General features: G+C 40.6%; 2 protein-coding genes across 4 annotated transcripts in view; one reads left to right on the top strand and one right to left on the bottom strand.

Moving 5' to 3' along the window:
* Nucleotides 1–3318, top strand: part of radil (Ras association and DIL domains) — a 27221-nt gene extending 23903 nt beyond the window's left edge. Inside the window, exons 18-20 of the mRNA XM_062434267.1 lie at nt 1056–1195; nt 1854–1993; nt 2280–3318. Of these exons, the coding sequence (XP_062290251.1) occupies nt 1056–1195; nt 1854–1993; nt 2280–2379 (380 nt within the window). The 3' untranslated portion in view covers nt 2380–3318. The remainder of the gene's footprint in view (nt 1–1055; nt 1196–1853; nt 1994–2279) is intronic.
* Nucleotides 1–22186, bottom strand: part of foxk1 (forkhead box K1) — a 22755-nt gene extending 569 nt beyond the window's left edge. The window contains exons 1-10 of one of the 3 annotated variants that reach the window (XM_062434309.1): nt 21116–22186; nt 16259–16474; nt 12748–12946; nt 12455–12601; nt 12101–12294; nt 11665–11837; nt 11291–11572; nt 9113–9286; nt 7882–8133; nt 4128–4567 (exon numbers count right to left, since the gene is read on the bottom strand). In XM_062434309.1, coding sequence (XP_062290293.1) covers nt 7901–8133; nt 9113–9286; nt 11291–11572; nt 11665–11837; nt 12101–12294; nt 12455–12601; nt 12748–12946; nt 16259–16474; nt 21116–21564 — 2067 coding nt within the window. In that variant the 5' untranslated portion in view covers nt 21565–22186 and the 3' untranslated portion in view covers nt 4128–4567; nt 7882–7900. Of the gene's footprint in view, nt 1–4127; nt 4568–5846; nt 8134–9112; nt 9287–11290; nt 11573–11664; nt 11838–12100; nt 12295–12454; nt 12602–12747; nt 12947–16258; nt 16475–21115 lie in introns of those variants that run through there. The other 2 variants (XM_062434301.1, XM_062434292.1) reach the window with 2 other exon arrangements.

Genomic DNA, 22186 nt, shown 5'->3' with positions numbered 1-22186 from the left:
AAATATTTAAGTTGATAGTGTCGCAGTCAAAGTCTGATAGAAAGTGTTTCAGTCTCTGTCTCTATCTTTCTTGTTTGTCCACTCAGAGAAATTTCATCAAAGAAATATGTTAATAAAGACTGCACAAAACTAGACTGAAATTCACTCAAAGCTCTTTATCAATATTTTGTAATGTGAACGGGAGAGAATTATCACCTACTATAACTCTGCAGCTCCAAATAGATTTTTAGCTTCTTTTGCTTTCATTTTACAGCCCATAAATTTACAGCATGTTAAGTTTAGTCTCACCGCTCCCATCAAGTCCCTTTTCCAGCAGCAGGCAGCCGCTATCACAGCTTTTATTCAGGAAACAGCTGTGATAAACCCACTTTATGTTATCTGCCCAGCAGCAAATAGCAGGCAGACAAACTTAGCAATGAGTGTTGAAGAAAGTTAATCGTCTATCAGCTGAATACCCACAATTTTTTCTCAGGGCTTGGGAGACCAAAGCAGAGCTAAAATGAGATTTATCATAAGGTGTACAGTCATCATAGTCAGATACTCAAATAGAAGATAATGTTGCTCTCCGTCCATCGGATGTGGAAGCAGGAAATTACTTGCTAAATGTACTTTAGAAGTTCATAATACAGCATAACTGTGTATCTTTTAGCTTGTTTTGTAGTTGTTTCACACTTTACAAAAAATTGATTAATGCAGCTTAAAACTTCACCTTTTTAAAAAATAGTGTGAGTCTCAGTGCAGTTCTGCTGTTAAAATGCCTGAACAGATTGGTCATCTCTATTTCTCACATGAAGCAGCATCTCAGCATCATACTGTTTTTACAATGTAGTGAGTGTGACATCTGCAGGCTCCTGTAAGAAGCACATGTTTGCGTGTCAGATTAGCTGTGTATCTGCACCTGTGCATGCGTCTTATATGTCCCAGTACCTCTTTGTGTGTGTCTTCTGCACAGCAAACAAACTCTTCCTGTCATGTTTGTCCAACCCCATAGCAAGACCCTGTGTGTGTATGTGTGTGTGTGTGTTTGTGCATTTGGCTGTCCGTGTCCTCTGCAGGGTGTATTAGTGGGTGTGAGTTTCCTTTCCCTGTATCCTCCCCTGGCGCCCCTCCCCTTCCTGATGACTTGTGTGTGGTGTTTGTAGTGGAACTGGACAAAGGACCCTACGGACTAGGCATGGGACTCATAGACGGCCTGGTGAGTAGACACTACACAGTTATACCAGTTCAAAAACATCTGTCTTACCTTTCCCATCCCGGCCTCAACTGTGTGTTTTTGTCTCGATGAAATAGGCAGGTTGCTACCCATAAATATAAAAGACCAGTGATACGACAGTATTTGACCAAATAATGAAAACCAAAATGCTGATATAAAGTGATATTTGATATTTCAAGAATGACTATTGGTTCTTTCAGAGGACATTTACAAATGAGATGCAAAGCAAGGAGGTATTTCTCTGCCAAGTCTGTTACATTTCTTCATCAGGAAACCTTGCAGTGTGTTACAGTGATTTATCAAAGGCAACGAGAAGCTGTATTTAGTGTTTTTTTGTTAGTTTACCCCATGCCAAGGCAGCTGTCTTGCACAATACCCCTAGCACAAAGCAGTGGCACTGTTGCTATGGTTACCTGAAGTTTAATATACCCCTGGTCGCTGATTTTGAAAAGTGGTTCAACCAAACCGTTAAAACTCTGAAGCAGGACACCCAAACAGACACTTGCCAGCCAATAAACAATCTGTATTTTCCACAGCAGATGTATAACATTTAATATAAATAATTAATAAATGATAAATAGTATAAATCAGTTTTACCGGATGCTAAACTAATTTATGTACACACTTTTCCCTCCTGCAGCACACCCCTCTCAACGCTCCAGGCATTTACATCCGGACTCTGATACCCGACGGGCCGGCTGCCTCTGACGGCAGACTGAGGATCGGAGACCGGATCCTGGCTGTGAACGGGACCAGTCTGATAGGAGCGGACTACCAGAGGTATGTAAGGTGTTTTTTTGTGACCGTGACAGTGCGCTGATGGAGATTTATGATACTAGCAGGTGAAATTGACACTGATGACAGAGTGAGCAGTCTTTCCCAAATGTTAACCATACCCATCTCTGTCAGCCTCTTAAGCTGATTGATTACTTTGATTGATCGGTGCAGAGCCAGACAGTGACGCTCCTCCATCCTCCCCGTCTCTGCTGAGCTCTGTGTAACTAGACTCTGTGTTTCTCTACCTGCACTTCCTCTCTCTCAACTTCATCCTGTCTGCTCCACACAGCGCGGTGGATCTGATTCGTCTGGGAGGAGGTCGGCTACGTTTCCTGGTAGCCAAGTCCGACCCGGAGGTCTCAGAGAAGATCAGTGCCTCCTCTTGTTGATCCTGTCCGAGCGCCGCTGCCCCGACCAAAAAACAAAACAAAAATGCACCACACGACGTGGGACATGAGGACAGCGAGACAACAAGAGATACAGAAGTGTGCACTGAGGAACAGGGTAAACACAAACACACACTCCCATGCGTACATACGCCGCATGAAATATGAATGTGAATCCTAGTGTTAGCACAGCACAAAGCCAAGCAATCAAACTGGAGATAACGCTCCATGACTCCACTCCACAGCTGCCAGACGCGCTTCCCCTAACAGTGGCTCCTGCCGGGTTTGTGTGACAGACAGAATCCGTAACCCACTGCAACATCAAAGGGAGCGCGCTGCGAGGAAAGTTGCCTAATTAATCAGCGCTCGAAGGTGGGCGAGGTCTAACCAGCCAGTATGCAGTCTGACGGGGTTTAAAGCACAGTAGATTGTTGGGTTTTTAATTTCTCATCAGTCAGCCCCTTGGAGCATGTGTACACATTCGACTTTTTTCCACCCGTATTGTAGAATAATTTGTATCGGTAATTCAGACATCAAGTAGCATGGTAAAAGAGCTTCCCTGCTATCAGACGAAGCAACTCCGAAACCGAAAACTTACTTTTATGACTCTAAAAGCATTCGCAAAACAAACAAGTCAACGCAGCCTCTGTGAGCCATGGATGTTTCACATGGTGCTTTTAGAGAGGAATGTTTTATAAAGCTTGTTTGTTTGCGACTCCCAAAGCACTATCACTGTCGACTTAACGGACCGAACCGTTGTGTGTATGAATGTTTTGACTTTTGTACCGGAAGAGTGGGCGAGAGAGGCAGAGGAAGCGAGAATGCCAAACCCAGCTCTCTGTTCTCACATTAAACCTCATCATTGAACTTTTACCTCCTCTGGAAAAAAAAAGAAAGATGAACTGTCGAGGACTGTTGTTTGACTTTTTTAAAAATGTATTTATTAATTACCCGATCATCACGCTTTAACGTCAGAGCTTCTGATGCACAACCCAGATGTGTACAATCACTTCTGTTGTGAATATGTTCTGTATGTATCTGGACTGAGGGTGTAAAGTTTTTTTGTAAATATTTAAAACTTGGGTCACATATTTGTTTGGACATTTAAAAGAGCAACTGCATTAGAAAGACAACTCAAATCATTTCTTTCCCCTGAGATACGATGTATGTTGGTCAGAAAACACTAAAACCAATACTGATGGAAAAAAAGAAAGCTGAAATCTGAAATGAAACCAAAAAAACTATTTATTAGTTGTGTAGTTTTACGGTATTGTTTTTAATTTATGAACCCCAATTTCACAGTTCTTACAGCTTGAACATTGTCTGAACAGGTCACCTTTGAAAAAGTCCTTAATGAATAGCTGAGGTCACCGAGAGAAAAAGCCATGCTTCGCCAGCTCTACATTCGGCCTTTTCTCCTCTGACCTCAGCTCTGTAGCGCTCCCCTGGGACGCCATGGATTAGCAGTTCCCACTGTGGACGCGCCTTGAGGACGAGCCAAATTTCTGTGTGTCCTTCTACTTTTATTGTGCATTTTTAATAACATTTACCACTTTAAAGCAAGGGTAGGCAAGTTTATTGCCTAGTTTACTTTGTTATATATGTTGAAATTCTCTTTACATCCAGACAAGAATCAATAAATCAAATAATCTGCCACAAAAAAATATTTTATCTGTAGCTGCCTGAAGCCTGTAATCGTTTCATGTGGGCCAAATGAAATGATTGGATGGCCTACCTGCCTACTTACCTGTGTGTATTTGTGCACTCTTTCATTGTCCGCCTCGAAAACCACCTCAGTCAACGCCAGAGAGCTGAACTGATAGCCAGACGGGTCAGTATCCGACCTGAAGCTGCAGTGATACATAAAAGACTACGTACTGTCCAGGCAGTAGTCCGATGACCGCACGTTTCTTTTCATTCTGCTTTTTGTTGATTATTTCCTTCTTCTTTTTTTCATGCAGTCTTGTCACCTTCTGTCGGTATCCCACCACTCGCCTGGCCTCCAGATTTTCTGTTGTATATGAGTGAGTGTGTGCAGTAGTAAAAACTGTATGAAGCGTCTGGTGGGAGGGGGTTTAGGACAGAGTGGTGAGTGGCTGTACTTTCAAATTATTCTGGATTTTTTTTTTTTTTTTTGCCTTTTTGAGAAAACTGCCTACCCCAGCTTTAAATTTATGTGACATTTACATGACTTATGTTTGATGTTTTTAAGGTTTTCAAATATATTGAAAGGAAGTAAAAAAAAAAAAAAAAAGAAAAAACATTAAAATCACTGTATTAAAAATGTGTAATATGCAGTAACACCTCAGTTAATGACAATGCAGTTGCTGGTCATTATTAGTAATGCAGCACACCTTATTGCTCGCAAGTTTCTCAGATGCTCAGCAGAAAGGAAAGGGATCCATGAGTGAAAATCTTTTATAAATAAGGGGTTGTGTTGTTAAAGTTTGGGAGCCACTGGCCTACATCACCTCATCAGGAGCAGCGTTCCTTTGAGACGTCATGTGTGAGCGTTCTCATCATCAAGACTTTTGTATAATTACAGAGTTGGTCACTTGAGGATTAAAAGACCTGCTAATAAGACCATATTAATTAAATTTGTGTTTGAATACATAAACAACAATCTCTGGTTGATATGAGGCGTCCATAGTTTTGTTTTCACTCATTTTGGGCATTATAAAGTACCATGTGGGATATATTGGAGTTTCCTAGTCATAATTAGAATTTGGATGCTGACATTAACACTTAATTACATGTTTACAACTTGTAATTAAGATACCGCTGATGAGACATGAACGCAGCACAAACCCTTCTGTAGAAAGATTTTGAGGAAGTTTTTAATCCTGACAAGAAGTGCCACTAAATTGTTTTCAATTATTAATCTATTAATTCTTCTTCTACTTAATTATTAGCTCAGTGTGTCAGATGTCAGGAAAAAAACCTGAACATTTCCCCAAAGCTTGTTTGTTTTTGTTAAACCAAGAGACCAAAAACCCCAAAGAGATTTAATGTACAATGCTATGAACGAAGATGAAAGCAGGAGAGTCTTCACATTTGGGAAAATGTAACCTGCTGAAAATGTAGATTTGACTAATTAATTAATGGTTTAAAATGTTTCAGCACTAATATTTGACACTTGTTTCTGTTTCTTATTGTTGCACTGTTTAGTTTGTTCTTTATTATTCTTCAGACACTGGTCAAATTTTCAGTGTGAGCCCTGTTTCTTCCTTTCCATCAGTTTTGTTTTACTCTCAACTTTTGATTCTGTTCGTGACTTTGCAGTAAAAAAAAAAAGAAAAAAGTTTGTATGAAATCGATGCTAATTCTCTCATGCATGTCATTATTTATACTGTTAAGGACGGTGGTACTTATGAATAAAGATTGTTGAATAATTGCATTTTTCTTCTTTAAAAAACCCCCAACATGACTCACAGGTGGTCAACATGAAAGAAGACGACAGAATATTTTAAGTCAATGAGGAATTTAATTTGTGCTACACATTTTTAACAAATCACAAAAACAGGAACATTTAAAAATACATATACTTCTCTATTTCCAGAATGTTTTACGTATTGATGACAGCTGGGGTTTTTTTTACATATAGCAAAATATTTTTTCTTTTTTCTTTGTAAAAAATAAGAAAAAATACCTTCTAAATAGCTTTTGTCATTTAGCAGATAGAGCAGCATACAATCATTACGCATCTTTTTTTTTTTTTTTTTTCTAATAATGTGCAACAACAATCACTGAAATCTTGCGCAAATTGTGCCTGATTGCCAGCTAAAAATGAGGCCTGTGTGAGGACATTTAGAAAAGCTAAAGGCAGACTGAGAACGAGAGATTAGAGAGGGGGGGGTGAGGGGGGAAGTGCTGAAGAATATCTAATTAAGGCAGTGTCTGTGACAGGAATTGCCAACAGCTTGATGCCTCTGGAGACTGAGAGAGGGAGGAAAGAGGTAGATTGGGAGAAAGGGGGGAGAAAAAAATAGGGTAATTGACTTGAGGGAGAAGTGAAAGCAAAAGAATGAGGAGCAGAGAGTAGAAAAAAAGGTGTGAAAAGAAAAGTACCTTGCGGAGAGAAAGAAAGAAAGAAAAAAGACGAGAGCAGATGAAGTTTTTCGTGGTCGTGTGTTGGTCCCGCCCTTCCTCTGATAAAACTGATACGAGTTCTACTGATGCAACGTAACTGTCACCGCTGTAGTGTCGCTGATCGTGTGTACTATTAAAGAAAAGCGCTGTGTTAACTTTCTAAAAAAAAAAAAAAAAAGCTCTCTAAAGGTTAAAATAATATGACAAAAAAAAAAAGTAGAAATATTTAAGGCTTTAAGGATTATTACAATAATGCTTTTCTGTGCTAAAGACAAACAAACAAAACTGTACGCACAGGCTGTTTCATTTCTCCTCTCACCACTACTGAAACAAGAAAAAAAAAATTAAAAACAACAATCAGTTTGTCTACATTAGGTTAGCTCCACTTCAGTCAACTCCAAATAGTTGCCCTCTTTTTTTTTTCTTCTTTTTTTTTTTGCCCTTCTTCCCTGCAAATCTGCTGCCAAATCGCCCAGAATATCCTGAATCTGAGGAGCTTCATACTGATAAACCGAACTGAGCCGAGCCGAGCTGAAGTGAAGCGAGAACTGCAAACTGCTGGTTTGAACTCTTGTTATTCCTGGATTTCTCTTCTTCAAAAAAAAAGACTCAACCCCCTTTTCTTTTCTTTTTCTTTTTTTTTTAAAAAGAGTGCTTTTACAAAGAAGGCAAGAAGAAGAGAGAACTCACATTCTGGTCTTGGCCTTAAAAAATAAACATCTTTTCTTTTTTTTTTTTTGAAGAGAGAAAATCTGATTTCTTCTCCCACTTTATTCTGCAAGGACTGCCTCATGAGGAGTACAATCATATTCTTAACAGTCTCCCAAGCCCCATCCACCTGGTATATGAGGATATGCAGCTGAGCCCTCTCTACCACACTGTCCACAAATTTAACTACACAATATATCAACTCTATGATCATCACAGCTTCCCTCTGTAAATGTAGGCCGTTCAAATCTCCGAACACACACATCTGATCAGAAATGAGGAGGGTTCTTTGGCCTGGAGAGTGAAAATAACCGATGCTTCTGATCCATCAACTAGAGGAAAGGTTGTATCTGAGATATCCTCCACCGTTCACATCGAATAAGTAGTGCTGAAGTGATTTTAATATGCATAATGCTCTCACAAGCTTAATGTCCTTACTTGTTTGTGCTGTCAGTGAATAATGGATTACATTTAAAAAGACTGTAAAGCTGAAAAATCCTGGAAAAAAATTGTTTTTTTTAAATTCAGTACACATTTGAAAGTTTTTCATCTATTTCTGACCAAAATATACGATCCTCGTGATTAAATTCCCTTCTGTTGAGAGAGGCTGCCTGTACATTGTTTTTGGCCGTGTCGGCTGCAGTCATATCAAATGAGTATAAAAGGCGAAGCAGTTAGGGGATGATAAGGAGGCTGTCCGTTAGGTACCTGTAAGAAGCCCCGGGTTTTACTTCCTATGGTCGTGGGTTTGTGATGTCATGGCAACGATAACAGGCTGCTGGGCAGGTGTGACTTGATGCGGAGCAGATTCAGTCCCTCCCTCGTCCTCCATCTTCAGCCGCTTAGCCTGGGGCTCATCTGGCTGCTCGGCTAAGGTTTCTGCACTGGGCTGTCTGCTCACCAGCACGGGAGGGGAACTAGAGGCCTGAGCAGCCAAGATCTGCAGAGGACTACTCAGGCCTGGAGAGGAGAGGAGAGAGGTGGAGTCAGTTTCTACTGTGAATGTGACCAAATTGTTTGGTAAATAATAATAATAATAATAATAATAATAATAATAATGATAATAATGTATTTCATTTGTATTCAACTTTTCATTTGCAATGAATCACAAAGTGCTACAGCATTAAAGAAATCAAACATATAAAAACATATATACAGGGTTTCTGCAGGTTTGAACAAGTTCAATTTAAGACATTTTAAGATCTCTTTAAGACCATTAGGAATTAAATTTAAGTACGAAAAAATAAGGAAAATCGCATCCTTCAGAAAGAACTACAACACACAGATCTAACTGTGAATCCCACCAACGCATTTCTCAACAACAAAAAAGGCGACAGAGGAAGCTATAAATGAACGTACATATTTAAAACTTAACTAAATGTAATTTAAGACCTAGTATGCAACATATGGATGTATTTAAGACTTTTTAAGGCCCAGCAGAAACCCTGTATATAGCCTAACGTACATAAATATATAAACATGTTTTTAAGCCTGTTTTAGAAGAGCCTATTGTCTTTTAAAAGACAATAGTAAATGGACTGTACTTATATAGCGCTTTTCTAGTCTTTTTTACCACTCAAAGCGCTTTTTACCTTACATGTCACATTCACACACATTTATACACTGATGGCAGGGGCTAAAACGCAGGGTGCCAACCTGCTCGTCACAAGGGAAACTAACCATTCACACACATTCACACACTGCTGGCGCATCGGGAGCAATTTGGGGTTAAGTATCTTGCCCAAGGACACATCCACATGCGGACTGGAGGAGCTGGGAATGGAACGACCGCTCTACCTCCTGAGTCACAGCCGTCCAATGGCACTAAACTACATTTTATTTTGTCCCATTTTTACTGGTAAAAAGTAATTACCCTGTAGTATTTAATACAACTGGTCAATTTGTATGAAGTGATTGCAAAAGGAAGAAATATATATACCAGAGGGATTAGCAAGGCTAGTTGCTGTGGCAACAGCAGCAGTGGTGTGTTTTCCATTCTGGGTTACAGCACGAACAGGAAGTTGATGTAAACCAGGGCCCAGGTTGCGTCCATCCCCGCCCTGCACCGCACTGTCCACCGTCTGAATCACCCGCTCTCTGTTCAGCTGGGCTTCTGAAGGAAACACATTAAACAATTCAAACATGTTATCATAAAACTAACAAACTAATATGGATGTGCACATGCTGGCTGGATTATAATGAATCCTTAAACCGTGATCCACATGTTCACTGGTGAAGAGCTGCTGACACTGTGCTGAGCTGAAGGAAAATGAAATATATATCTGTTCTTTTGATCATCTTTTTAAGGGGAATCGTGCAATATTGACAACAGCGAGTGGAATTAATTACTCATTTATTTTATTCTTTTATAAGCACCTTCTTTCCTCGTTACTAATGGCAGAATAAGGATTGCTTTCAATTTCTTTGTACATGTACAATGACAATAAAGACTCTTCTGATTCTAACCTGCTCACATGTGTAGCCATGGTAACGACATTACCATCCTCTGGATTGGAGTGAGAACACACAAAGAAACAGGTGACAAGTGCAAACACAGGCAGGAGACTAGTGTTGTCTCTCAGTCTGCAGTGTGTCACAGTAAACAGACGTGTGGCGTGTCCCTATAGAGCGCTTTAAGTGACACATGGTGTGGATCGACCTGTAGTTTGATTTGGATAACACATTTTCACATTAACCCTTACATACTGTTCATATTCGGACTTATAAACTCCCCATCAATCATTAATAAATGTTTGTTTAATCCTCAATGAAGCTGTCAGATAATGCATTCTATTTATTTAAAGAAAAAAGACATTCATAATCACTATTTTATGGCCTAGGAGGACATTTTTATACAATATGAAGAATACAACATATTTGAATGGTGTTTTTTGAATGTTTACATTTGCATATATAAAAATGTGTATCAGCTGCACACAAAAAAAGATGCATTTTATTTCCATTTTTGTATACTGTGTAGGCTTTCTGACGATCTGATCGGCTATATCGGATCGGCCGATATTTTGCATTTTATTCAATTTGTGAGATCGGCTGTAATGTCTTAATTCGCCGATCTGATCAGTGTCGTCATTGTCGTGTTGAAACTTTTTGCAGATGCTCCCATTGCATAGATTGCAGATGGCTTGTGTTTTATCTGTCTCATTTACTCCAAAGAAGTTCCACACCACCGACATGTTTGTTTGAATCTGACAGCTAGTTTTGAGCCCTGTCACGATGTGACAGACAATGAAGGTTTGTGAATCTTGAATCATTAGCTGTCAGATTCAAACAAACATGTCGGTCGTGTCGGTTCTGCCTGAGGTTTCTTCCTGTTAAAAGGGAGTTTTTTCTTGCCATTCTCGCTAAGTGCTTGCTCATGTGGGAATGTTGGGTCTCTTTAAAATTAAAACCTGAAGAGTTCGGTTTAGAACCTGCTCTATGTGTAAAGTGCCTTGAGATAACTTTGTTGTGATTTGGCGCTATACAAATAAAGATTGATTGATTGATTGATTGAAGGAAACTCATGGAGTTTATCGTGCTGGCCGACCTGCCATTAAATATTGTGGAGAACCCGGCATTGCAACGTTTGCTGGCATACTTTGATCCACGCTACCTTGATTGTTAAACATTGGGGAAAATGCTTGAGAATACTTTTGTTTATAGTCAGTAAACAGTAAATTAACAAGTTATTTAAATACACATATTGCTCCCTCACGTGATCGGATCGGTGATCGGTTTATTTAAACTCACTAATCGGTGATCAGTGATTGGCCCCAAAAATGCTGATCGTGTAAAGCCTAATACTGTGCGCCACATTAGGGAAAAATCCAGCTAAAAGAAATGTGTTTAGGGTGTTTTATAGCTCTCATTTGTAAAAATGGGTTAAATTTGACCCTGAACAGTATGTAAGGGCTAATGAAAAACAATTATACTAAACCTTCGACATGTTTAAAATTGACATATAAATACTTGAATGTGAGAATTTGGTATTAATGTGGCTAATAAAATGTGTGGGAGCTAAAAGCAACCCCACAACAGCTTTAGATAGTACAAAATGGGGATAAGCAGGATGACTTCTGTAATAATCATCATAAAACAGATTCCCCCATAGCTGTACCTCTGAGCTCACTGTTGCTGTCCCCTGCTCCTTGCAGTCCTGGCAAAGAAGTGCCAACAGAGGGGGCGCTGTACCCATTGGGAGGGTTGCAGGGTGGGGGAGCGCTGGTGACCACCCGCAGCATGGTGACAGAGGGCTGAGTGGAGTTCTGGAGCAGGTGGATGGGCTGGATTTGGCCGCCGCCACCTGGAACTAAAGCAAGTGCTTTTCCCAGGCCTGCGGGCAGGACCGATGGGTGAGGGGGTGCTGCCATGATGACATGCTGAGCACTGACTGGAGATCCTACACAGAGGGACACACACAGTGTGTGTCAGTTGTTTGACAGTGGATATAAAAGTGTATTTTGTATTCAATTAGTCTGTGTTCATTCTCACCTGGGGCACTTTGAGAGTACCTATACTCAGGTACAGATGCCAGTTTGTTGGCCAGCTGTTCGTGGTGGTCGTGAGGGATAGGAGAGCCCTCCCTGCTCAAACATTCAGGAGTCTGAAGCCCGCTGGATGGAGGAGAAAGAAGTCCCTGATGGGTCGGAGATGCAGGGGCACTCCTGAAAAACAAGAAAATGAAGGCAGGAAACAATTAACGCATCAGGAGACCACTGCTAACACGTAGAGCCCCTCCACTTGCCAGTACCTTCTGCTGAATAGAATAACCTAGAAATTAGACTTACTTTGTTCTATCCAATCAAATGATAGCCGGGGGTAGAAGCGGAAAGAAGGGAGACGGGGTTAACAGAGTCAAATCAGAAAGAAAGAGCACCTATCGTGAGTCTGCGCACACACATGCAAGCCGAAGGTCACGGCAACTCACCTGGAGGAGAGGGGTCCGAAGGGCGTCCTGAAGCAAGCCACCCCTCTTTGCCGTCGTTTCCTGAAGGCTTGCTCTACCAGCTTGCTCTCGGAGGCGGAATCAACGCGCCAAAAACTCCCTTTCCCGGGCTCGTCCTGAGAGCGGGCCACTTTCAGAAAGTAACGGTTGAGCGACAGGTTGTGTCTGATTGAGTTCTGGAAGAAGGTGAAATAAAATCAGTTTGTTTTGTTAATGGACGCACGTTTGAATGAAGGTAAAATGGACCCTGAAGAAAATTATAACGATATTCAAAATCTATAAAGTATCGCAATATCGATTTATTGCCCAGCCCTAGTTCAAGAAAGAGAAACCTACCTGCCAGCCTTTGTCTGCGGTGCGATAGTAAGGGTAGTGTTTGGTGATGTGGGCGTAGATGCCACTAAGAGTCAGCTGCTTGTCCGGGGCAGAAGAGATGGCCTGCACTATCAGCTGTGCATAGGAATAAGGTGGCTTTGACTCATCCTGGACAAAAAAAAAAAAAAAAATCACACCAGTATAAATATATGCACATCCACACAGCAGCACATACTGTACAAGCAACCAGTTTCAAAGCTGCCAATTAAAATACTTCTTTCTATTCTTTTGGGGAAATGTTACTGGATCTTCACCTTGGGGCTGTCACCACCAGCCGACTCCCCTCTTTGCTCACTTCCCCCGCCTCTATGTTCAACAATGCTTCGTCTCTGCTCGGAAACAGCTTTGGCAGCATATTCAGCTGCTAACTGGAGGTCAGAGGTCACGTTGCGTCCATAGCGGTACCCCGATGACCCTGCCCCTCGTGGACTGGCCGGACAGGAATTAGGAACACTGGAAGTAATCAGAGAGTCTGCGTTAATGGCTTTAGTTGAAAGAAATAAGACAATTAATTTAATCATTACTGATACTGGTCATTCCAGAAAACTGGAAATTAAAAGTGTTTTTAAGTCTTTGGTGAACCTGTTTTACTCTCGGGTAAAGGTTTTGGACAAATACAAAGCAGAATTTATGTGTCCGTCTCGTTCTGGGTACGTAAACATGCTCTAAAAGAATAGACAGACGATCTGTCAATATTAACTTGATTTGATTCCAGGAGATGTGCGTTACAAATGTAAACAGGTCATGTATATCCTTTGACTGAAAGCCCAGTCAAACAGACCCTTGGTCATCCCAAAACTAAGCACATATTTATATATTTGCTGTGTATAGGGGTAAGGGGATGATATGCTTTGGGCTGTAATGTGGTCATTGTACTTTTATGTGTAATATACATATGTATTTTCTTTCACTTTAAATCTGTGCAATAAGTTTTTATGGTTCCACCACTTAGAAATGTTGCCATAATCCTCTAATATATTCTAGGGTTGGGCAATTAATCGAAAAATAATCCAAACCAACATTTAAAAAACTCTAATCGACTTAATCTTGCTCATGTCAATTTATCGTGGTGTTCACTGTTGCCATGACAGTAAAGGTTGCATATCTTTAAGGAATTTGAAAACTTGTTTCCAGTGATCATTTCAACCCAAACCATGATCTTTTCATAGTTCTAATCAAGTAAACTAGACATTAACCACAGCGTCACACCTTAAAACATTATTTTCACTCCCTAAAGATACTCATGTGCGAAAATATGGTGTGAGGGCAGCAGTGTAAAATACAAAACAAAAGAAACTGTGAAAATACATAATTGTTCATCAAGGGCGGAGATAATCGTTCATTAATCGTCAGAGGTTAAAAGTTCAATTAATTGTGATTTTGATTTTTGCCATAATCGCCCAGCCTTAATATATTCTCTCAAAATAGATTAAAAACAGACATTTTATGCTGGGTCCACAAAGAAAAGAATGTGTGCAAGTTATTCATACATTTATTTAAAAATGTTTAACCCCTTTATATTTGACTAAACCACATGAACACAAAAAAACCCATCACTGATCCTTAATCTTTTTCAACATATCAGTGAAAGATGTCGTGCTGAAGTCTAAGAAGCACTTTCTCTTACACACAAGAGCTGAGTTTGGAAAAATGATTACAGCTCAGGTCGAAACAAGTGATCATAAAAAACACACAACAATGAGCTAAACTACTCAAAAGTATGTTAATTATTAACTAGGTTTTTTATCTGTTGCTGTTGAGAGACCAAACGCAGGAAAAAAACAGTTACTTATTATACAACACACACCTGTTTCTGTTAGTAAAGTAAACACTGGTTTCTGGGAGAGTCAGTGTGCTTTGATTTGCCTTTGGCAACGCAGAGGCACAAATACAGAGAGAGAGAGTAACACACACACATGGGAGCGGGAGAGAGAGGATATGTTTGTATTTTTTGGCTGGAGAAAACAGGCTGCAGGCTCTGTTTTGAAAATGTCTCAGTAAGCTCAACGTTGGGAGAAAAAAAAATGGATGAAGATGAAGAGAAAGAATAACACAGCTCAGGAACATCTTAAAGAGGGAAAACATATCCGTATCTGTATTTCTACACACTTTAAACAGCATTAAAAGTTATGTGTGCCTTTCTTTACCCCCCATCCCCCACCCCACCCCAACCCACCCAGAGACTCTTACAACAACCGCTTCACCCCCTCTCTGCTCGAGCACGAGGGCGAGCAGTCCGTGTGAACGCTGGCAGGGGGAGAAGAATGTTATTGTATACAGGACATTTAAGTTGCCAAACAGGAAAAGTGACTCTTACCACCATGTGAGATGACTGTTTGTGCTCCTATGTGCTTTTACTTAATACTCTTCCGTTGTGCGAGGGGTTCTCTTAAGGAAGGTGGCACAACAATCTGCCCGAAAAAGGCCACGGTGTGAAAAGTTAGGTGGAGAGATGTATGGGCAAAGCGTCTTTCACTGTGTGTGTGTTGTGTGTGCGTCCACGTGCGAGAGAACAGGAGCTAAGGGCTGAGTGCGAGGGGGGGGGGGGGTTTAGAAAAGGAAACCACGAATGGACGGAAAAACGGCCTACAGGCAAAACAATCTGCCTGATAGCCAATCAAATGCCTCGAAGCTGCAGCCATTCCATATAAGGCATGCACACACAAGCTCACATTGGTGGGGATGTGTGCTGTAATGCCAAACAGGGGCCAGCAGAGGGCGCGCTCAGCAGCACCACCACCACCACACTTGCCAGTGACACATGCTGTATACATTTATAGAGCAGTGATTTTCAAAAACGTGCTAACGCAGCTCATTAAGAGTGCACGGAGGAAACACCGCAGCAGCTAATGAGTTAACTTTCAACCCAGAAAAGGGTAATAGTGAAAATGAGCTGATATGGTGTGTGGGTTTTTTTTTGTTTTTTTTTTTTGGGGGGGGGGGGGGGGGGGGGGGCTGCTAGCCTTTGGGTCAGTTGAACACGAGTAAAAAAGAGAGAGAAGAGACACAAATATGAGCAGATTAAAAACAAACTGAGAAGCTAAACCTCTCATCTACTGTACATCATGTTATTAATGTGTTAACCCTTACACACTGTTCAGGGTCAAATTTGACGCATTTTTTTGTTTTGAGAGCTCTAAAAACACCTTATACTCATTTCTTTTAGCCTGACCTTTCCTAATGTGACTCTCAGTTTACAAAAATGAAGATAAAATGCATCTTTTTTAAAATGTTGTGCAGCTGATACACATTTGTATATATGCAAATTAATTTGACCTGTGTATATTAAAAAAAATAAAAATAAAAATCCAAAATCAACATTAAAGCATTCATCATATTCTATAAAATGTTTTCCTGGACTATAAAATAGTGATTGTGAATGTTTTTGAACATTGAACAATCAAGTCTTGGTCATTTCACGAGTGTATATGAGGATATGGCCCTCCATTACTAAAATAATGATTAAAAAAAGTGACCTAAAATGTAAAAATGGTGTAATACTGATAATTCATGAAGGAAGGAAGGAAGTTTATATAAAATAAAACTTATTTAAACTCAGATCTGGAAACTTAAGTTATGCACCGAAGCTTAGCATTTAATTTAAACACCAAATGCTGTACATATAAAAAAAAACAAAAAAACATTTCCTTCTTCTGCTTGCATCTGAGCACTAGTTCCTGTGGATGTATACGCAGCAACATGTTGTGTTTGTGTGTATTTCTGTACATCTGTAGGTGTTCATGTCTCAAAAGGGTCTCTCCATACCTGATGGTGCCCGTGGGCGACGGCAGCGGAGAGCCGAACGCCCTGATGTGTTCTTCATGCTGCTGCATGGTGGGAATGCTGATTTTGAGAGGGGAAATGTGGGGCAGGAGCGGGCGAGGGGGAGGAGATGGATGCTCCTTCTCTCTGTGCTCCTCAAGCTCCAGGAGAGACATGAACTGGATCTTGATGACTGTACTGGGAAAACGAAACATACACCTAGAGGGGAAGAGCACCAAGAAGAGGAGGGGGAGGAGGAGGAGGAGGAGGAGACAGTAGAAGGGGGGGGGGGGGGGGGGGGGGGCAGGAGAGAAGAGAAAGTGGAGACAAAAGTTTGATTAGTACATCCTGTTTTCCAAGGTCAAGAACTTTCTATTTCAATTTATGTTTTTACACATATTGGGGGTAAAAAAATATTTAATCACGAAGCAATGACACTTGCACCTGAACTACAGGAGTTTCTTTATAAATATAACTCATATTTTCCACATCTTTCTTAAAGACACACACAAAAAAAAGACTAGACTGGTTTTGACTTAAGACCCGATAGCATTTCCTCTTGGCTTCAGCTTTCAGCAGGTCTGGACAACTGTCTGAAAACAAGCATGGATCAGTTCAAGCTTTAACAAAACTCTTAAAAATAATTATGTGTGTGGAGGATTGAGTAAATGCTTTTGCGAGGGAACCTTAACGACTAATGTTAATAGTTTAAAAACATTCCCAGGCAACAGGATCAGTGCAGTAAAGTCTTTGGGACTGTAACCATCCTATCTGACCAACTATGATGAGTGTGTCTTTGAACAGGGAAACTAAATCCTGGCTAATTCTAGGGGTGCCGAGCTCAGGCTCAGACCTCCCTGTGGAGAGTAACGAATGAAGAGAAAACATCCACGCAGGACCGCAAATGTGCTGTAAGCAGTTTTAGATAGTTATAGCGGGGATATGAATAAAAACATAATGGAAGAACAGCTCCATCTTTTCTCTCTTTGACTTGTCTCCTGAACTACTGCAGCTGAAAATCCAACACAAGGTCTGTGAAAAGTGTGTCCATGTGAGAAGAGAAGCAGTGCTACAGGCCAACATCGAGCTCTGAAGTGGCTACATGGCTGCAATAGCAAGATGGGAGACTTTGAACTGTACGTAGTACGTACAACTGCTGCTGATCTCCTTTAGCAGCCCCAGCTGTGCGGGTGGCAGAGAACCAAAAAGAAAGCCACTGTTGAAAGAACTCACATGACTTTTCAGCTAGAGTTTGCTTGGTTTGCTTAGAGGGCACGTGGAAACCTTTAGACAAAATAGAAGACTGTTTAATGGTCTGATAGAAGCAAATTTATACTTCTTGGCCATCAAAATAGATTCTGCAATTTGGTGATCAAAAACACACAAATGCAGCATGATGGTGGCTGCATCATGCTTCATGCTTGATAAGCTTATGAAAGCAGAGATTAAAATGATCACAGAAAAACACAAAAAAGCAAGGAAAATCTGCTGCAGCCTGCAAGACGACTTTTAACTTGGGAAAAGATTTGTTCTAGCAAGACAATGACCCTTAATATCACTAAAAAACCTACTCAGGAATAGCTTAAAAACAACTATGTTAATGCCCAGGAGCAACCAGACCTCAGTCCAACCCTGAATTTGAGGCAGGATTTGAAAGTTGCCGTTTACTCAACATCCAAGTGAAACCTGACGGAAGTTTGAGCAGTTTTGTAAACAAAAGACAAAACGGGAGAGAATTGATACTGACTAAACCACAAAGATTCAAAGCTGTAATTTCAGCCAAAGGTGCCTCTGCTCAAGCTTGACTTGAAGGGAGCTAACAGGCAACTGTTTTGTGTTTATATTTGTACTCGGCTGTATTCAATCTGCGGAGATGTGTTGATACAAGCCTTAAGTGTCGGCAGTGTCAAATCACCTAATTACTCCAATGAGATTCAAAGCTGTAAAACCAAAAAAAGGGGAGAACATCTTTACTACTGTAAATGTTCGACGATAACTGAACACATACAGTAACTGGTGTACTACAGATCTGAAGAGCATCCAGGTTTAACTCTGCTATAAGTCAAACTGACAGAAAATTCAATGTGTAAGTAGGGGTTGTGCAATATGACAACATTAGATGGTAAAAGATTATAATGTCTACACGATCTGCCTTTAGTTCAGTTCAGCTTTCTGTTTGTTTAAAAAAAAAAAAAATCACTTTTAACCCTTACATACTGTTCATATTCTACACCCTCGTAGTATGTTCCAGGTAAATTTTGATCCGGTGTCTATATCAAATTTTGAACCAGAGATCTATTTAGAAAGTGTCAATAGCTGATCAATAAATGGGTGATTAAACCTTGATTAATGTTTCAAAGAGCAGAGACAGTGTATTTTTAGGTTTTACACCACTAATTTTTGGAGAAAAACACCTACTATCACACAATATCAAATGTACGATGTTACCTAAAACATGAAAATATAACATAGCAATAATTATTTTAATGTATTTTATTGAAACTAAAAATGGAACAGTGGGGTTTATTGTATAACCATTAGAGCCATCAGTCTTCACTGCTACATCATAAAAAGAAATCCTCATAACTACTATCTTATTAAAGCCATGTCAATAGATATGGCCCACAACAGCCTCAAAAATAAACAAAAATGTGTTATTTCAAGGTAAGACATTTGGGGTGTTTTTACAGCTGCCAAATGACAAAACTGGTCAAATTTTTCCCAAACAGTATGTTGGGAATACTGTTGTGTCAATTTTGTATTTCCCCCTAGGAGGATCAATAAAGTTATCTTACTCTACCTATTAAATTTCTGTTATTATGTGATAGATAATAATGTTTCAGCACCGTTCAGTAACTTGTAAAACAGTAAACCAACATGATTAAGAATCAGGATAAGATCGTAGATCGTGATCCTGCCTGAAGAAATTGTGACATGATATTTTTTGACATATCGCCCACCCCTATCTGTAAGTTTTTTGATTATTTAAAAATGGTTTCTGTCATTTATTTACACAATAAAGCCACAAATGTGCTTGCAGAAGACAAAGAAAACCATATATTTATGATTTTCTTTGTCTTCGGCGACAGTAAACTGAATATTCTGGAGGTTTGGACTGTTGGTTGGACAAAACAAAGACATTGAGAGATGTATTAACATCCATTTTTTACTATTCTGTTATTTTAATAGATTAAACAACTAAATCGATAATAACAATTCTTGTTCATTGTATCCCTAAATACTCAGCACAGTTTTCTAGCTAACCACATAATCCTGAGACAGGCTGTTGGGCTGCAACAGCATATGGTGGAAGCGGCCTTTGGTATGTATGTCTTGTGTTTACTCCATGTGCGCCTGCAATGTGGATGTCATTTCAGCCCTGCACTTCCGGCTCAATGCCTGACACACCCCCAAACAGTCTTTGACAACCAATGAGATGAAGATATTTGCACAACCCCCCTTTCCCATACCATCATGTGATTGACACACACACACACACACACACACACACACACACACACACACACACACACACACACACACACACACACATACGTTTTAAGAATGAATGTGTTTAAGTGAAGGTAAAATATTTAAACTGCAGATTATTTAGGCGAAAACTATATTTATACATAAAACGTGGTTCATTTTGTCAAAACATCATCAACAACACACATCTGCAGTTTCATCTCTCTTCTTTCTCACTCTCTCACACACACACTAGTATTGAGCTGTCAGCTGTTTACATGCATGTTTACGTGACGTCGACACGTCGGCTAACAGCCCCGCAGCTAACTCACTTAAACTCTTAACACTCCCAACATAATCGCTTTAATCGAAACAGTTGTAAGACAGAATTTAACCCTACCACAAGCAGAGAAAAACGTGAATTGTATTTTAAAAGTCCAAATATTTTTTCAAAAGCATCAACCAACATAATCAACTTTTAAAATAAAAAATAAAAATGCTAACCCTAAAGCTAGCGCCACCATAGCTTGCTGGTAGGCCAAGTGAAGCTAAATGTGCTAATGGCTAAATCTGGCTCAGAAAGTGGGGTGAAGGTTTCCCCTTTCTGGGGGGGGGGTCCAACTCGGCATCCGGACATGATGTGAGATAATTGTTTTAGACCTCATTATGAATTAAAGTGGACACATCTTCGAGTGTTTTAATCCGAGGTTAAAGTTACAACCATCTCTGTCTCATATCACACTGCTGCTCTGATGATAGGGGGGTGTTGTGGTAAACTTTGTATCCCTGTCATCATGTGTGTCTCCCTTTCAGCCGTTTGAATATGGAGGTCGTTGAAGTTAGTAGTTAGGATGAACATTTCCCACTATCAACTGGAAAAACACCTCAAACACAGCTTAATGTTAACACAACCTTTCATTTTATAAAAATAAAAGTTTATTTTAATCCGAGGCTACACTGATCGCTGTCTCATATCACGCTGCTGTTGATAGGGGGGGGGGGGGGGGTGTTATGATAAACTTTGTATCCCTGTCATAATGTGCGTATCCCCCTTTCAGCGTTTGAATATGGAGGTCGTTGAAGTTAATAGTAAGGATGAATGTTTCCCCCCCCACACTATAAACTAGAAAAAGCCACAATGTTAACACAACCTTCATGATTATCTTCATGACATACAAACATATATGTTTATTTTAATCCGAGTCGTGTGTGGGATACGCTATGATAAATTATTCAGATTTTGTTCCACAGGTCTCTCTCCATCAACTGACCGATGGGTGTTATGAATAAAAAAGTAACACTAAGTTAGTTCAAGCCACTTGCAGCAGTCAACCGCCGTGTTGCCATGACTAGCCTGTCTGTAGCTATGTGCTAAGTGACGGGCACACTCACTCTCTGGGCAGCGGCAGCGGCGGGGCCCCTCTCCGCTGAAACACCCCGTCAACGAACACGCCATTCTTGCCCAGACACCGGAGGGAGAAGCCGGTGGCGTCGTCGTAGATGATCTGCAAGTGTCGCCGTGAAATGAAGCTCGAGTGACCCATGTTGATGTCCACGGAGCCGTGAGAGGAGTTCCGGCCTATGGTGACCGTCCTCTGGCGCATGACAAACTCAAAGTCCCGGCCCTCGAGTCTGGCCAGGGCCTGCGGAGGAGGGGACATGAGGCGTACGGGACGGAGCCCGCCGTCGTTGCGGCCGTCCATCAGCGGAGGACCCAACAGGGCGAGAGAGGGCTGGTGGTAGCCGAGGTGCGAGGTCACCGCGACACGCACAGGGCTGCACGGTGCTGACTGTAATGCAAGCAGGGCTCGAGCTCCGGTGTCGTCCCGGTAGTCTGCCATCTTCTTTCAGAGGGTCAACACACTCACACGCACAAACACACTCACACACACACTTTACTTCTCGCACACACACTCTCACACACACACACACAAGAGTTTGCAACGTGAGAGTTTTCGGCCAGGGCACTTGTTCGCTCCGTGGCTGTCTCTGAACAACATGGAGTCCGGGTCGGTGCAAGATGAGGAACGGAGCGCCCGCAGGAACCGGACTGGTGGTGTGTTCATGGCCTCCTCGTAAAAACTGCCCTCACATAGAGAATCATACAAGTGTCAATGGATGGGCAACATATCCAAACTGGATAAAGGGTTGTTATAGTTTTTAGGTTTTCATTAGGTTTTCATTTTAATTAGTTTAAAAATAATAATAATTTCAGTTCGGTTTTAGTTAGTTTTAACAAGTGATTAAGTAGTTATATTTTGATTTTGAGGAATTGACTACAGTGGATGTGCACTTTAAGGACTGTGCAATATTGTTATGTGGACGAGTGAGTGGGTTGTTTTATACTGTTTTATGTGTTATGTGTTTTTTATATAGTTTTTTTTTATGTGTTTCTTCTTTTTTTTTAATTTATTAGCTCTTTGCACTGCCAAGGACTGCACCTAATTTCTTGTACCTGTTACT

This window comes from Scomber scombrus, chromosome 2 (genome assembly GCF_963691925.1).
Source record: "Scomber scombrus chromosome 2, fScoSco1.1, whole genome shotgun sequence".
NCBI classification, from domain to species: domain Eukaryota; kingdom Metazoa; phylum Chordata; class Actinopteri; order Scombriformes; family Scombridae; genus Scomber; species Scomber scombrus.
This window is presented reverse-complemented; position numbering and strand designations above follow the sequence as displayed.